This window comes from Equus asinus, chromosome 29 (genome assembly GCF_041296235.1).
Source record: "Equus asinus isolate D_3611 breed Donkey chromosome 29, EquAss-T2T_v2, whole genome shotgun sequence".
Classification (NCBI taxonomy): Eukaryota; Metazoa; Chordata; class Mammalia; order Perissodactyla; family Equidae; genus Equus; species Equus asinus.
Window position 1 is genome coordinate 26,918,995 of NC_091818.1, and position 15,143 is coordinate 26,934,137.

General features: G+C 33.9%; 1 protein-coding gene across 22 annotated transcripts in view; it reads right to left on the minus strand.

Moving 5' to 3' along the window:
• The window catches only part of MLLT10 (MLLT10 histone lysine methyltransferase DOT1L cofactor), a 258,500-nt gene that overhangs the window by 59,805 nt on the left and 183,552 nt on the right, over positions 1–15,143 (minus strand). For 13 of the 22 annotated variants that reach the window (XR_011499305.1, XM_070501151.1, XM_070501159.1 and 10 more), the window contains 4 exons: positions 11,941–12,193; positions 8,233–8,802; positions 1,648–1,692; positions 751–783 (listed from right to left, as the gene is read on the minus strand). Coding sequence is in view for 21 of the 22 variants with exons in the window: in XM_070501151.1 (XP_070357252.1) it covers positions 751–783; positions 1,648–1,692; positions 8,233–8,802; positions 11,941–12,193 (901 nt within the window). In the remaining variant the exon portion in view is untranslated. The remainder of the gene's footprint in view (positions 1–750; positions 784–1,647; positions 1,693–8,232; positions 8,803–11,940; positions 12,194–15,143) is intronic. The other 9 variants (XM_070501161.1, XM_070501160.1, XM_070501154.1 and 6 more) reach the window with 4 other exon arrangements.

Below are 15,143 nucleotides of genomic sequence, written 5' to 3' on the forward strand. Positions count from 1 at the left end.
AGTCTTGAACAAGTAAGAGTTACATCAGTTAATAACTGAAAAAGAAAATCAACAAAGATAATACTAGATTCAAAAGAGCTTTTTTGAACATCATAGGATTAAGGAAGGTTCTCAGAAACTGAAGAAACTCGCAAACATTTTTGCAAAATTATAATGACTTTCATTATAATTACACTGCAAAAATGAAAAAATGATGGCCTTTGCCTTATATCCTGATTTCAGAACCCTGACACAGAAGCTACAACTCCCCTGTAAAAACCTGGCCCCAAATTAGACATAATTTAAAAAGCCTATCTTCCATTTATTCACTATATGGAATAAAGGGGTAAAATAATAAAAGTATTCTACACATTTATTAAAAAGTCCTAAAAATAAAATTCACATTCTAAATTCTGGAAAGAGCATCAAATTCTTGACGTATGTACCAATTACTAACTGCACTGGCAACAGAGAGCTCAAAAGAACTGGAAAATCTATTTGCAAAAGAGAAAAGACTTTCCGAAAGTTAGAACAACACTATTATCATTTTGCTTTACAAGGAGGCAATAAAAGCCAAACTGATGAACTATATTGACCTATTCTCCTGTAGGCAATCTACAAAAAGTTTTCACCAAGGTGCTGAACAATTGACTCACTGCAGAGCTGGATTTCATCTCATCAATAGAACATGCACGCTTTCAATCGGGATTCTCTATAAAAGGCAACCTTTGTGATAAATGAACCACCAGAGAAGATTCTAATAAAACTTACCATTGTGTATTGCATTCAGCAACTCTGAGAAAGCTTTTAAGTAAGGAAAAAAGGACTTCAGGTTAAGATCATTCTCAAACACACAAAAGAAATACATAGGCACAGACTGAAAACAGTATAATAAAATCTCACTAAGTCCATCATGTATCATTATTTGAATCATTAAAACTGCAAGCTTAGCTCCATTTTTACATGGTATAAATTTCAAAATATTGTATTTCATTTGCCAATATATTACCTACTAAATTTAAGTAATATGCTAAATATATTGTTATAATGATGACATATTGCCTTAAAAACAAATACATATGTATAATCACTTTAAAGAAGATGTTTAGTAGTCTAACTATGTAATGTCTTTCTTGCTAAAAGCAAGTATATATAGGATGCAATTCTATATAGGTAAATCCACCTTTGGTCACACTCCACAGTATTCACTATAAAGTAAACCTCCTTTTATCATCTAACCCAATCAAACATTTTCATTTCCTAGACTTCAGTATAATAGTGTCAACATATGTAGAGGTCTAGCCAAGAAAGCCACTTAATGCCAATATACAAATATTGAGAAATTCTATTAACAATAAGATTAGTGGAAACCAAAATATTGAAAACATTACTTCATTGGGGAATGGAAGTCACAATTCTGCAATGGAAGCATCATATTAAAAGGTCAATAATAATTAAAATTTGGTCACAATTTGACTGTAATATGGATCCTAAAGACAGGACAAAGCAGCAAGATATCTCTGTAGGAGAAAGAAACCTATTCAAGTAAGAACCAACTGCATTTTGGAAAATTAAAATTTAAAGGTTCAGAGGTGGCATAATATACGAGAAAAAGCACTAGAGTAGGAGTCAAAAAGCCTGGGTTACCAACCCAGTTCGACAACTTACTAGTTGTTGGACAAGCTCCATCATGCCGATACTGCATGGAAATTTCTGTTGGGAGGGAGGAGAAAGGAAATCAGCAAAGAAGTTGCTAGCGGCTTAGGGTAGAAAAAGAAACAGGCCAGAAAAACAGGAGAACATTCACCTAAAAGTCTAGCTAAGAAGGGTAAATAGAACTGTGGTAACAGAAATCATAAGCCAGTAATCGGGACTTGCAGGGTAGGAGGACTAAAGGTAATGGAATTCTCATAAATCTTAACAGGATTGTGCAGGAATGTATGTGTGTGCAAAGAATGAGGAAAAGACATAGGGCTTAAAAATGAATCTGCATAACAAGTGTCAAAGAATAAATGGATTCACTAACGTACAGTTAGACAACTACAGTGATAAACTAACGTGTTTTATATAATTCATTAGATGAGAATGGTTTACCAAAAACATTTGAATGCTGTGATCAATTAGAAATTACAATTTAAGTATGAAAATTATCTAGTTTCTATCTGAGGCGAAATCCATCATGACTTATATAACAGTATACAACTCACTAAACTCAACTCAGCTTACTTTCCTGTCCTTTTCATTTTTGATGATGATAATGAATGAATAAGCCATTATTCTTACTCTTTTATTTCACCCAAATGTAGAGAACAAGCAGAGAGGGACATGAGGCAATAAAACACTGCTAAGAGCAAAACCTTCTCAGAAAATGGGAAATACATTTCTGTATGACATTCTAAAAGAAAAAATGATTGATAAATCAGGACTAAGGCTGTGACTCAAAGGACTTGGCCTGCTAATCCTGGAAACAACTGGTATTCCCTGGCGGCTAACACTGTTGGCCAAATTTTTTTAAAGGAGGGATATCTAGTAATTCTCTGGGTCTTACTTAACCAAAAACATGACCTCTAGGAGCCATATGTACAACAGAGCCTTCCAGGCAACCATCATTCACACATCTACCCACATACGTAGCTCAGAAGTCGAGCCTAATCAGGGGCCCACTCTGAATACTTGAAATAAAAAGAAAGAAAGTAAGGTAGAGCAAGCCAGCACTCACTTTCAATCATCATAATGTTAAAAGAATTTCACATTAGATACTGTTTAAAAAGTCAAACATTTAGACCAGTTTGGTGTAAGTCCTTTCCAGATGACACTGAAAATGAGACATGGTGGAAGAATTTGCCACCTTAATGCTTCATTAACAAATCCAATACAAGTGAGATTTAAAAAGAGAGTGAACGCTACTGAAGGGATCACATGGTACATTATAGAGACATGGGAGCTGTTTGGAATGGTACTGAAAAATAATCAAAGGACACTCATAACAGCTGAAGGATTTTCTCAATGGGGAAAAAAAATTGAATATGGCTATTCTAGCCTTTGATCTAGTACTTTTGTAGAAAGACAGCCATGGTACAGGGCCAACAAATTTTCAAAGCATCAAAGAACAAAACAAAATCAGGGAATTTTCTAAGAAAGCAAATTCCAAGGTATGCCCTCCTGGTCTTAACAGTATCCAATATCCTATACAATTTTCATTTATACTCAAGAAAATCAATATATATAAAATCATGAACCTGAATCATTAAGGTAGTTTGAATTATGCTCAATAAATGTATCTATTCCTTGGTCTACAATATTTTATTACGTACTCTACTCCTGTGAGTTAATTGGATTAATATTTGTATCTTTATGATTCCCTTATTTGTCTATAAAATGAGTCTATTCCTAATTAAAATATTTACCAGGGAAAGACTTCTCAGTGTCATTTTACCAACCTAAGCAGATGTGACATAAATAGGGATATGTTTAACAAGAACCCTTTCATAGTTATATGGGCTCAAGTTAAGCTTTCATAACCTTCATATTTCAGTAGAAGCTAGGACAAATTTCTCTTGAAGTGATCTATTCATATTAATAAATCACCTCCATAAAATCTTAAATACTTTAAGACATAGGATCACAACCAAAGCAGTGCCTTTCCAGAATCTCCTTTTGTAATATTTACCACCACTAAAGAGTTCCATCAATGAAAAGATTTCAAGTATCTTAACTTAGAAAGGTATGGCAGCATTATATTAAAGAACTAGAGACTAAGATTTTAAAAAACAAGGAACCATATACTTTGAAAGGACACAGCACGCCCAAAGAAGTTAATGCGAAACCATCAACTCCTTATCATTTAATAAATACCAGATTTTACTCAGACAAAACAAGATGTTAATTTATGAAAAAAAATGTTACCTTTTACTTTAGTAAATCATAAACTCTCATAATGTGGTTTAGATAAATTGGAAAAAGGAAAAGGACAAATACAGCATGTCAACTCTCCCAATGCTATACTACTAATTGTGAATGTTTCAACAGACTGGGTGCCTACTTGTTAAGAGCTCAAAAGAATATACGTAGGAAAGAATTCAATCAAAAGCTTAACATAATCTATAAGCCAAAACTTACAACCTTTAGTGGTCACTTAAAACAAACTAATTTTCCATTTTGTACAAGTCACTGGAAAACAGTAGGTCATTTATCAAGATGTACTTCAATTTATTATAATAAAAATCGTACAATCCAAACCCTCGATCAGACAAGGAATTTATGGGTATTTTCTGGGTTTCTATTCTGATTGGATCTGGGGCTCCTAGAATAAATATCTTGCTATGTACACTCTACCATAATTTGAACATGTCATGAGAGAATTTTGATTACTGTTAAACTGATAATTCTAACTAACAATTCTAAGAGAATCACACCATAAATACCTGATTCTACTTCTGATTTATATTCTAGTTATGGTAAAACAGGAGAAATAATAATAACAAAAACAATAGTAGCTGTCCTGCCTATTTCACAAGATTGTTCCAAGGATCATATGAGATAGTAATTAGAGTTCTTTAGAAATTATTAGGGGCTCGCAAATATAAGATATTACCATTACTATAAGCTGACAGAAGCATTATTTTTTATTCCACTAAAATTCTTTTGATAGTAAGCTGCCAGAACTAAGTTCAGGATGTTCATTCTAGGAGAAAGACCACTAGCCTATAAGTCTGATTTCTTCAGCTGGCATTCAACTCTCCATAAACTCATGCTGCTCTATTTAATCAACATTACCTCCAACTACCCACAAACACAAGCTTCTTGTTTCTACTAGGTTTATCCCTCAAATATACCTTTACTTTCTTTTCTGATAATATTGCTGACCTTTTTTTGCCCAATCCAAAGTACAACTCAAATTCCATCTTCTCCACAGTCTTTCCAACTTAATTATACATACTAAACTCACCTGTAATACTACAGGAAAAGCTTTACAAATAAAGAATTTCACTTGTGACATGGCTATAGCTGAGTACAAAATCACAAAGGACAGTACTAACCCCAGGATTTGTTCTCAGTGATTATTAATAGTATTCACTCATTGTTTAACAAGATGTCCAGCATTTGTTGTGTTCAAAGCTGGCAGTGAGCAGACAGCAGTGAACACAACAAACACAGCCCCTCCCTCACGGTGCTAGGATTATAGCATGTAGTATAGTCTAACACCACAGCCAACAGGGGTTTACAGAGGTCACCTTTATCATTACTAAATTATCAACCTGTCACTAAAGCAAATGAATCTTTTTAAAAGGGCATCATGGAAAACAGTTCTTGACAATGTAGTAAACAGTATACATTTTCTCCTTCCTGCTTATTTATATGGGGAGAAAGTTTCCCACTTTTACAATTACTAAATGATTTCTGAATCTAAAATTAGTCCAAAGGAAAAATTAACATTTTCATACTAGTAGGCGATACTACTGTTGTAAGTTTAAATATTGGCTCAAATTCTCTCATCAATACTGTTGCTTGAAGTATGACCGACATACTACTGTGGTTTTAGACCCTCATCAGCAAATATCCCCTGAATTTTATAATTAAATGTCTCTGGAATCAAGGAAAATGCCTAGCTCTGCCACTTAGAGCTGTGAGAATTCTGTTACTTTTTCTATATAATGAATAATGATACTTGATGCTCGTCAAGTCCTTCAGACAGTGTACAGCGCATACTAAGCTTCAACAGCAGTTGGCAATTCTTAACTTATGGTAAGAAGGTATAATTCTTAAATATTCATGGCATTTAGCCAGTTTCTTTTAGCTAAGAATAGACTTTTTAATACTATGTTTATCAGTAAGAGAGTGTTCTCATCTAGTGATACTTTATTAAAATATATGAAATTTGAGATAATGTATCTCAAATAGTTTTAAGTAACTAATCTCATTCCATAATTATAGCTTTAACTTTAACAAGACATGTACACTCTTCAAAGTGATTCCTAATCATAAGTCTAAGAAAAAAAATGTTGGTAAGTCTAAATTTAAGTCATTTATTTTCATGAAGTAATAATATTTATGGAAATTTCTCCCTAAATTTGTTTACCTAATGATGAGGTAAAAGGGGATACAAATTCATATTTTTCTGCCACAGGTGTACCACAAACATTGTCCTCTGAAAATAATCATTGTGTAAAGAACACTGTTTCCCAAGCCTAAATTCTTCCTAACTCTACAACAGGTAGGAAAATCTTTTCAGGGATGTGAATTAATTTTTTAATCCCATTAATTTGAAGATGTGTGTATCAAATGGCATCCAAATGCAAATTCCAAAGTCAGCAATTTTCAGAGTATGCTTCTATGCATAGGAAATCAGTGAGGATCTCTTTTCACAAAAGCAAATTTAGGCTTAATTTTCCCAGTAAGTCACTCATCTGATTACTGTGCCTCTTGCTAAAAATGAATATGAATTCAATTTTTTCTGAGTAAATTTCTCTAAATTTACTTTTTGTGACTAGGGGCTAAGGCTAATTGCTAAGCCCTTTTGGTCTCAAAGAAAACATATAAATAAAATGTATATTCAAGTGTGCAATATATTTAAGTCTTTTCAATGAACTTATTTCTCATTGCGATTTATTTATTTTTCCCCCTCTAAAACAGTGGTTCTCAACCAAGGGGCATTTTGGCACCCCCCGGGGACAGTTTCTGATTATCACCATGCTGGGGGGGGGGGCAGGGGGAGGGGTCTTTGGGTGCTATTGGCATCTAGTGGGTAGGGGCTGGGGACCCTGATAAACATCCTACAATGCACAGAACAGCACTGAACAACCAAGAATCACCCCCACCAAAATGAAAATAGTACCAAGACTGAGAACTCTTGCTCTAAAACCATCCTTAATGCTTCTAATGAAACAATCCTTCCAGAGTTTTCACTCATTTCTCAAAAGAATTTGCCAACCAGGTCCACCAGAGGCACTGAAGCCGACTATGAGAAATAGAAAGAGAAAGAAATTCCTGGCTGTGTGATCTTGGGCAACTTACACTATGTGCGTACACCTCAGTTTTACCAGCTGTAAAATAGGGGCATTAACAGCCCTTACTTCATAAAACTGTTGTAAGGATTAAACAAGATAATATACACAAAGCATTTGTCAGGCCCTGGCATAAAAGAAATGGTAGTTATAGTTACTATTTTCACATCTGACCTTTACACATGTTCTTTTCTCCCTTAGAATGGTCTTTCTTGTTTACTTACTGAAATTAATATCTGCACAATTATAAAAACAATCCAAAATTCTATATTTATAAAATATACACATTCTTCATTTAAATTGTATTTATTATTTTCCCATACCATTTCCTATCTATCCTCTCCACCAACTAACTGAACTGATAGAATCCATAATAGTTTATTTCAGCCAAAATCTCATCATTTCTCCAATGAGAAATCTAAAATCAAGAGGGATATTTAACAATTAACACTCACTTAAAATCATTTACCTTAAATTCAAGATGCTATTCAGAAGATAAATGTTGATATTTACCTAATATCTAAACTGTTAAGCTTCTGTCTAAAACTATGCATCTTAAAATTTTTAAAAAGTGAGAATTATGTTCATAACACAAAATGCAGGTTAAAGAAGCATCCCAATAGTGTGAACAGCATATATAAATTCATTCATACTATAATAAAGACAATGGAAAAAAATATATTAAACATACTTGAAGACAAAAAGAATAGAAATCATTTGAGATCTCCTAAAATAAAATGTGATTGTTAAAGTTCATAAATTTAAATCATTTATCACTGATTGAAAAATATCCCCGATAGAGTAATTCAAGTAGAATTTGTGTGAGGAATTATTGAGAAAATGAAGACTAGTTGAAGTTTAGAGAAGGAAAGCTCAAAAACAAATACCAATCAAAAACAGTGTTAAAAACTCTCACACCTTAAATGTGAATTCTGAGTTGGTTTTAAAAATACAGTGCAAGTGAAGCAAAAAGAAAATGGGGAATTCTAGGTATTTCATAAGAAATGAATGGCCAATAAACTTTTTAGCTTATATTTAGTTAAGTAGCATCAATTAGTGCAAAACATCTTTTCCAAACACCAAATTATCTTTCTAAGATCGTAACACATTTTTTTCATTAAGATAATTAAACGTCACTTAGTAACTCAAAGTATTATCAGAACAATAGTTTAAAATGAATTTAATTTGGGGGTAAAGGAAGAGTGGTGGTGGTGGAAGCAAGGGAGAAAAACAACGGGCAAATCCCTACCTGAACCAACTGGAGATGAGCCAACACTAAGACTTTGTAAACTTCCATTCCTGAGCAATGTAGGAGATTTCTGAAGACTAGAGCTTGTTACACTTCCTGCAGCTGATGCTACAGATGATGTTGGTGAAGCAGAAGAAACTGAGAGATGAGAAACATTCTCTTGATTTTTGTTTCCTTTGGGTCTACCAGGCCCATGCTTACTCTGTTTATTTCCTTTTCTTTTCTTTTCCTTTACAGTTTCTTCTTCTATGCCAGAAGTTTGAGCCCGCTTATATCCTGCTGTAGGAAGGCTGGAATTACCCAAATCTCCAGGTGAATTTTCAAAGCTTTTAGGCTGTGAAATAACAGCTGAGGTCGAAGGGAGACCAATTATGGAACTAAAACTATTTACCCCCCCTTCCTGGCTTCCAGACTCTCCTTTATGTACATCTTTGGTTGATGATGACTGTTGGGAATGAGTATAACTGTCATTACGCAGATCTGAGTCTGTAAAGCTCAAGAAATCCTGGGGAGACTGTACTGAACTTCCCGAAGATGATTTTACACTGCCTGGAGTTCCTGAAAAACTGCCTGTAGTGGGGAAAAAAAAAAAAATGGGGTAGGAAAAGAAAAAATTGGATGCAAAAGTTCCCATGAGCAGTAGAAACCATACAATCATCAAAAAGAGAGGGTGGAAAAAAAACTAACTATAAAACTTAGGACATTAATATGTAACAAAGCTAGATTTTTTAAAAGGTTATTACTGAAATCAAGTTTATCTATAAAACTATCTTTAAAAAATACTTGTCCTTTTATAGTTATTAAATTGAATATTAAGTTGAATTGCAAGCTATTACTTGTACAATTACCAAGATATAAGTTGTGCTTTAACCTACCTTTTACCATGGCAGCATTCCTCAATTCTCCCCCCAAATATGTCGTATATGCCTGAGTAAGGACTGACGAACAGCAAAGCCTCAATGAGACTTTCACAAGACTACAACTGGACTCTGAATGGCTAGGGGAACTTCCTCTTTTGCAATTATTGAAGATATGATTATAAATGTTCCCAACATACAATAAAACCCAAAACATGTTGTTTAGGTTATAAGTTCTGAGTTTTAACTTCAAGATAACGTTGGTGAATGTTATTCTTCAGTTAAATCTACCCCCACCAAAACAGTGATTTGATGAAATAATAACGATCACATGGGAAACTAATCTATATACCTTACATTCTCCTAGTCCACTACCCACAGAGCTGCATAAAGAAACGACACCAGCCACTAACATTCTGCTATTGCTTTTATGAAAGTAAAATCATAGGAGAGGCACCTCTCATTAATCTCTTTCACAACTGCTTATTCTCTCCCCACTCTTTAGTTAAAGAACATTAGTAGGCCACCAAGTTTTTATGAGATATAAGAACCTCAAGGTTCTTCTCTACCTGGTAGAAAAATAATATGGCTGGGATGAAATAACAGTTTGTTCCACTATCCCATTTCACCAACCCCTCTCTTCATGCTTGCCAAATGAAGTAACAAGTGTTTAGACTCAGTTGTGACCACATATCTATTATGTTTCATAAAACTAAACCATATCATATTTCAACTAATGTATTTAGAAACAAAAGCTCAAAATAGAGTGTTTTATTGGAGTGGAAAGGAAATTTCAAGCTAAGTCTTAAATTTTATTGCAGAGCACATTCATAAGTGATAACACATAAATCCACCTAAATATTTACAAAGATACTTTTTCCTCACACACAAGAAAGAATTTGTCTTTAACTAAAATCTCAAAGTTTTGATTTTTAAATTTTAAGCTCTTCTGAAATGGCTTATTAAAAAAGAACACTAGTAGTTCCAAAGTTTAACACTGTCAAGAAATCATCTATTTTATTCATTTACAAAATTATTTGTACCTATGTGAGCATTTTCAGGCTATGTCTATATAGAAAAACATACATATTAAGAAGCCATTTACATTACATCAATCATTTAAGGATAACTGCAATTTGCCACTTAATTAGCAGCTATAAAGAAGTTCTTTATTATCCATTCTAATCTGTCACCATCTGTCTTTTTCTACACATTTTTGTTTTTACAGCTGGTGTTAAAAACTCACTACAGTGTAGCAAATACTTTAAACATTTAGTATACACAATACTTTAAATGTACACTTTCTAAAATTCACATACTACCTGCAATGAAAAAAATAAAACCAATTATCTTAAATCTCCTACCTGCAAATTTTCAAACTTTTATAGAACACTATCTCAGATATGAAAACATGACACACTCCTACCAGGTCTTAGGCAGGAAAAGACTCTTCAATGCTGTGAAGTTTAAGAAAATGAGAGTTTTCCTTTCTAAATGGATTAGCACTTCAAAGATAGATTAAAAGCTGAAAAATGCAATTTTAACAGTAGAGAATGTCTTAATTAAAGAGATGACTGAATTCTGCTAATATCACATTTAAAATGTGAATGAAGTAACATTAAAAGTTAATTAAGGTTTTACTATTTATTTCCCAAACTGGCATAAAAACAAGTATACAGTAAACTTATTAAAATAAAACAGCAAATTTGGCATTTTATTTATTTTCTACTTGTCTAATGTTTTGTAATAGAAGTCATAAAAAAACCCCAGGACTTGAAAATCTTGAAGCCCAAAGTAACTATTAGTTTAAAATATACGAATATACTTTTTAATGAGAAATCAGCAGACTAAGCAATCTCTCCACATATTCAAATTATATCCTAGTAGATTTTGGATACTATTTTTATTATCAGCAAAAGCTTGAACAGGGTAAAGAAAAGGCCAATTTTCCCCTCATTTACTCGGAGGGGCAAACGGGGTGGGGGAGGGGGAATAAGGCACTTGTACACTCACTAACATATTTATCGCCAACAGTTCTAATGATTATATTTCTCAAAATATTTACATTCATGTTAAAAATTACACAAAGTATAAGCCTAGAACATAGGGCTAATGTATTCTAAAGTTTAGCTGAGCTATTGTGTTCTGCATAAAACAGGGGTGCCACATAAAATATAGCATGCCTAGTTAATTTTGAATTTCAGTTAAACAACAAATTATTTTTTCAGTATAAATATGTCCCATGCATTTATTTGGGACACTGAAAAATAATTTGTTATTTAACTGAAATTAAAAATTAACTGGTCATCCTGTAAACATAACAGCCTTACCAAAAGATACACAGGTTGAGCAAACTTATACTTTTAAACTTAAAGCTTTATAATAAATGAATTAATAGTCAACAACTGTTATTTACTGAAAACTATTTGAGATCCCCTGAAAACGACCCAGTACTTGTTTACTTACTAAAAATACACACCTTAACTGCTTTAGTGTTTGACTAGGAAAGGTAACTAAAAATAACTGAAGAAAAGAATGACTGTCCCCTAGGGCAGACAGGAAACTCCAGCTTCGACTGTTGTTCTCCCCAAACTCAAACTTTATTAACCTCAAACTTTACCTAAACAGTAAAATTACAGTTCGACTTCAGAAGCACATTTGTAACAAAAAGAAAGCAAAGGTCCCAGAAACATTTTAACAAGGAATACCAGTCTTTGAAGGAATCTCACTACAGCAACTAATCATAAAATAGCCTCCAACGATCCATTAGTTATAAGTAAAAAATAAATTCTTTAACTACCATTGATCATCATAAGAACAAGTATTTTAACTAAAACATCATAATTAATACCTTGCTGGAAAGGACTAGCTGCTGACACAGTCGGTCCTGGATTTCTTCCACCAGGCTTTCTTCCCCTTTGACCTGAGCTGTGAGCTGAAGATTTCTTCCCTTTGCCCTCTGACCCTCTAGCCTCTGAAACATCTTTTCCACTAGTTGTATGCGCAGAGACTTCCTGGAAATTTGCATTTGTAAATCGTGCTGCAGTATCTTCCAAGCGCTTCAATGATCCAGATATAGAGTTGCTGCTAGTGCTCGTATAAGTCTAACATTTTGATTTGAGAAAGGAAGTAAAAGGAAAAAGAACTAATTACATTTTGGCTACAGAAAAAAAAAAGATGGCACATTAATAATAAATAATTACTGGGCTTGTAAGACAAACATCTTAAAGTTTCAGGTATAAAAATAAGTCAGTCCACCTAAGAAAATCATATAAAAACTATTATTTTAGCATCTATTACAGATAGCTTTTTAAAAACTGTACATAATTTACAGTACAGTTGTTTGAGCATCCAATTGCAGCAGTTAGTAAACGCATGTATTAGTCATTTATTCAGTGACACAGTAAGTAACACTGAAGGTACTTGTTTCTCAAGCAACATCATTTTCAACAAGAACATACTACTTCTTAGACATGAAATTAAAAGCAGCTTTAGTGTTCAGCACACGGAGACAACAATTAGAGAGAAGTAAGGTGCTACAAATTCATTAGAGGACTACATCCCTGAGATTATAAGGATCTAGCACAGGTCAGAGCAAGAATTTTTTAAATTCAGGTGAAGGTTGCTTTTCAAAACAGAAAGATAAAAGTCTCTGAACCTGAAATCATTTCTTCAATGTATTAAGCCAAGAAAAGCTATATATTTTGCAGTTAAGATTTTCAGAAATTGAAAGTAGTATTATACCCTGAAATTGATTCTCAATCACTTCCTTGATCTAGATATGTTAGGGGAAAAAGATAAAGATTTGTTCAAACAATTAGTTTCCTGTTTTTAATAATCATCTTAACACAAGGTGTGTGGCAAATAAGGGCACGTTAAATGACGGTGAAAATGTGTTACAGCAGATGCACACTAATCAACATACTTCCAGACGAAAGCTCTGTAAGGCACACAGGGCCAGGGAATTTTGTTGCCGTTGTTAAGATCACTAAGTGCCTGAAATATAACCAGCCCTAAACTTCTGCTGAGTAAATGAATGAATATTTTTCTAATACACCTATCTGAAATCTGATATAATACAAATTAAAAAACCTGAAGACTGGGGCTGGCCCCGTGGCCGAGTGTTAGGTTTTCGTGCTCCACTTAGGCGGCCCAGGGTTTTGTTGGTTCGGATCCTGGGCGCGGACATGGCACCACTCATCAAGCCATGCTGAGGCGTCATCCCACATGCTACAACTAGAGGGACCCACAACTAAAAAAAAAGTACACAACTATGTACCAGGGGGCTTTAAGGAGAAAAAGGAAAAATTTTTTTAAAAATCTTCAAAAAAAAAAATTCCTTAAAAAAAACAACCTGAAGATACACAAACTGAAATTTCCCTCATATAACCACTACTCAATACAAACCATCAGATAAATCTGAAAAACAAGAAAGTGACGATAAAAACAGGTCTCAAGATGCTTGGCATTTGTAGCAAAATCAATGTTCAAAGAAAGGAATAACACTTCAAATGTTTCAAAACCAAACCCTCTTTCCTGCTCTTTCCTGCTGCGTGCTCGTCCCTCTAGTGCTTCTCCCATCCCACATCATCTCACAGCCCCTAACAGACTCTGTCATCAAACACAAGAGACATATCTCATCAAAACAAATTAACCTAGTCTAACAAACTAGAATCCAAAAATAAGAGCAAAGCTTTCAAAGTAAGTTTCAGGAAAAAACAAACTTCCATTTAACAAACAATCATATTTAAGCTGATTAAACTTCACAGATTACTTCAGAAACATGAACCTTTTGCATGGCGGGCAGGTCACTCTGGAAACTACTGAACTTCACTTTTCAAATAATTCTTTCCAATAACTTGAGCTGATCCTGAGGTTTTCCATCTCACTCACATCTGACCCTACTGTAAGTTTAGAAGTCATCTAAAGAAAACACGGTCGTGTTCTTCATGTACTTTGTCCACGTATCAAATAAGGAAAGGAGAGAAAAATGGGTGGAGCACCAAAAACAGAAATACACTATTTGCTTCCACATACCAATCTAAATTAAGATTGGTCAATTTTCCCAGTCATTTAATAGAATATCCTTGCTTTACCCCTGAAGTACAAATATGTCCATAAATCCAATGAAAACATGGCATTTGGGAAAAGAAGTATTACAAAGAAACGCAATGAATGAAAATTAAGTAAATTTCAGTGACAAAAGGCACATTAAATAAAACCATAACATTTTATCTTTAAAAAACTTCGATACCATGTAAGTTTCAAAAGATACCACAGATTCCTTAACAAGAAAAAGAAACTTTAGCTGAAGATTCTAACAGTTAAAAAAAAAATTTAAGTAACAAAAAGGATTAAAAAGCCTCTATAGGTTTTACTCGAAGTAAGACCTCTACTTTAACTTCATGTTTGTAAGTTAAGAGTATTTGTTCCATAATATGCTGTTTACATAATATGGCACTGTGGAATTACATTACAAACATACAATCAACTCACAATTAAGAAGGTGGAGAAAGAAGTAAAAGGAGAGGGTAGTGGGGAAGCTGAAAGAGACACAATGAGCAGGCCTAACATCACAAATCTGTTGTTTCCCAGGTCAGTTTCACATCCTAACAACTCTCATAGTATGAGCATCTCACTGTTCTGAGAGCCCTTCTAGTGCTTAAAAATAGGTATTTTTCATGCAAATCAATCCATAAAATGTAAACTACTTCAATTTGTATTCTACTGAATGAAATAAAGTCTTTTTTTTCTTTTCCACTAGAGCTAAAACGGGATATTTGGCCATATTGAGAGACTCTAAAGAAGTACATAAATACTTTGGTCTATAAGGTGATTTACAGGCAACGTAATGTATCTTTAAAAATAGACAATTAGAGGGGCTGGCCCCGTGGCTGAGTGGTTAAGTTCGCGCGCTCCGCTGCAGGCGGCCCAGTGTTTCGTTGGTTCGAATCCTGGGCGCGGACATGGCACTGCTCATCAAACCACGCTGAGGCAGCATCCCACATGTGACAACTAGAAGGACCCACAACGAAGAATATACAACTATGTACC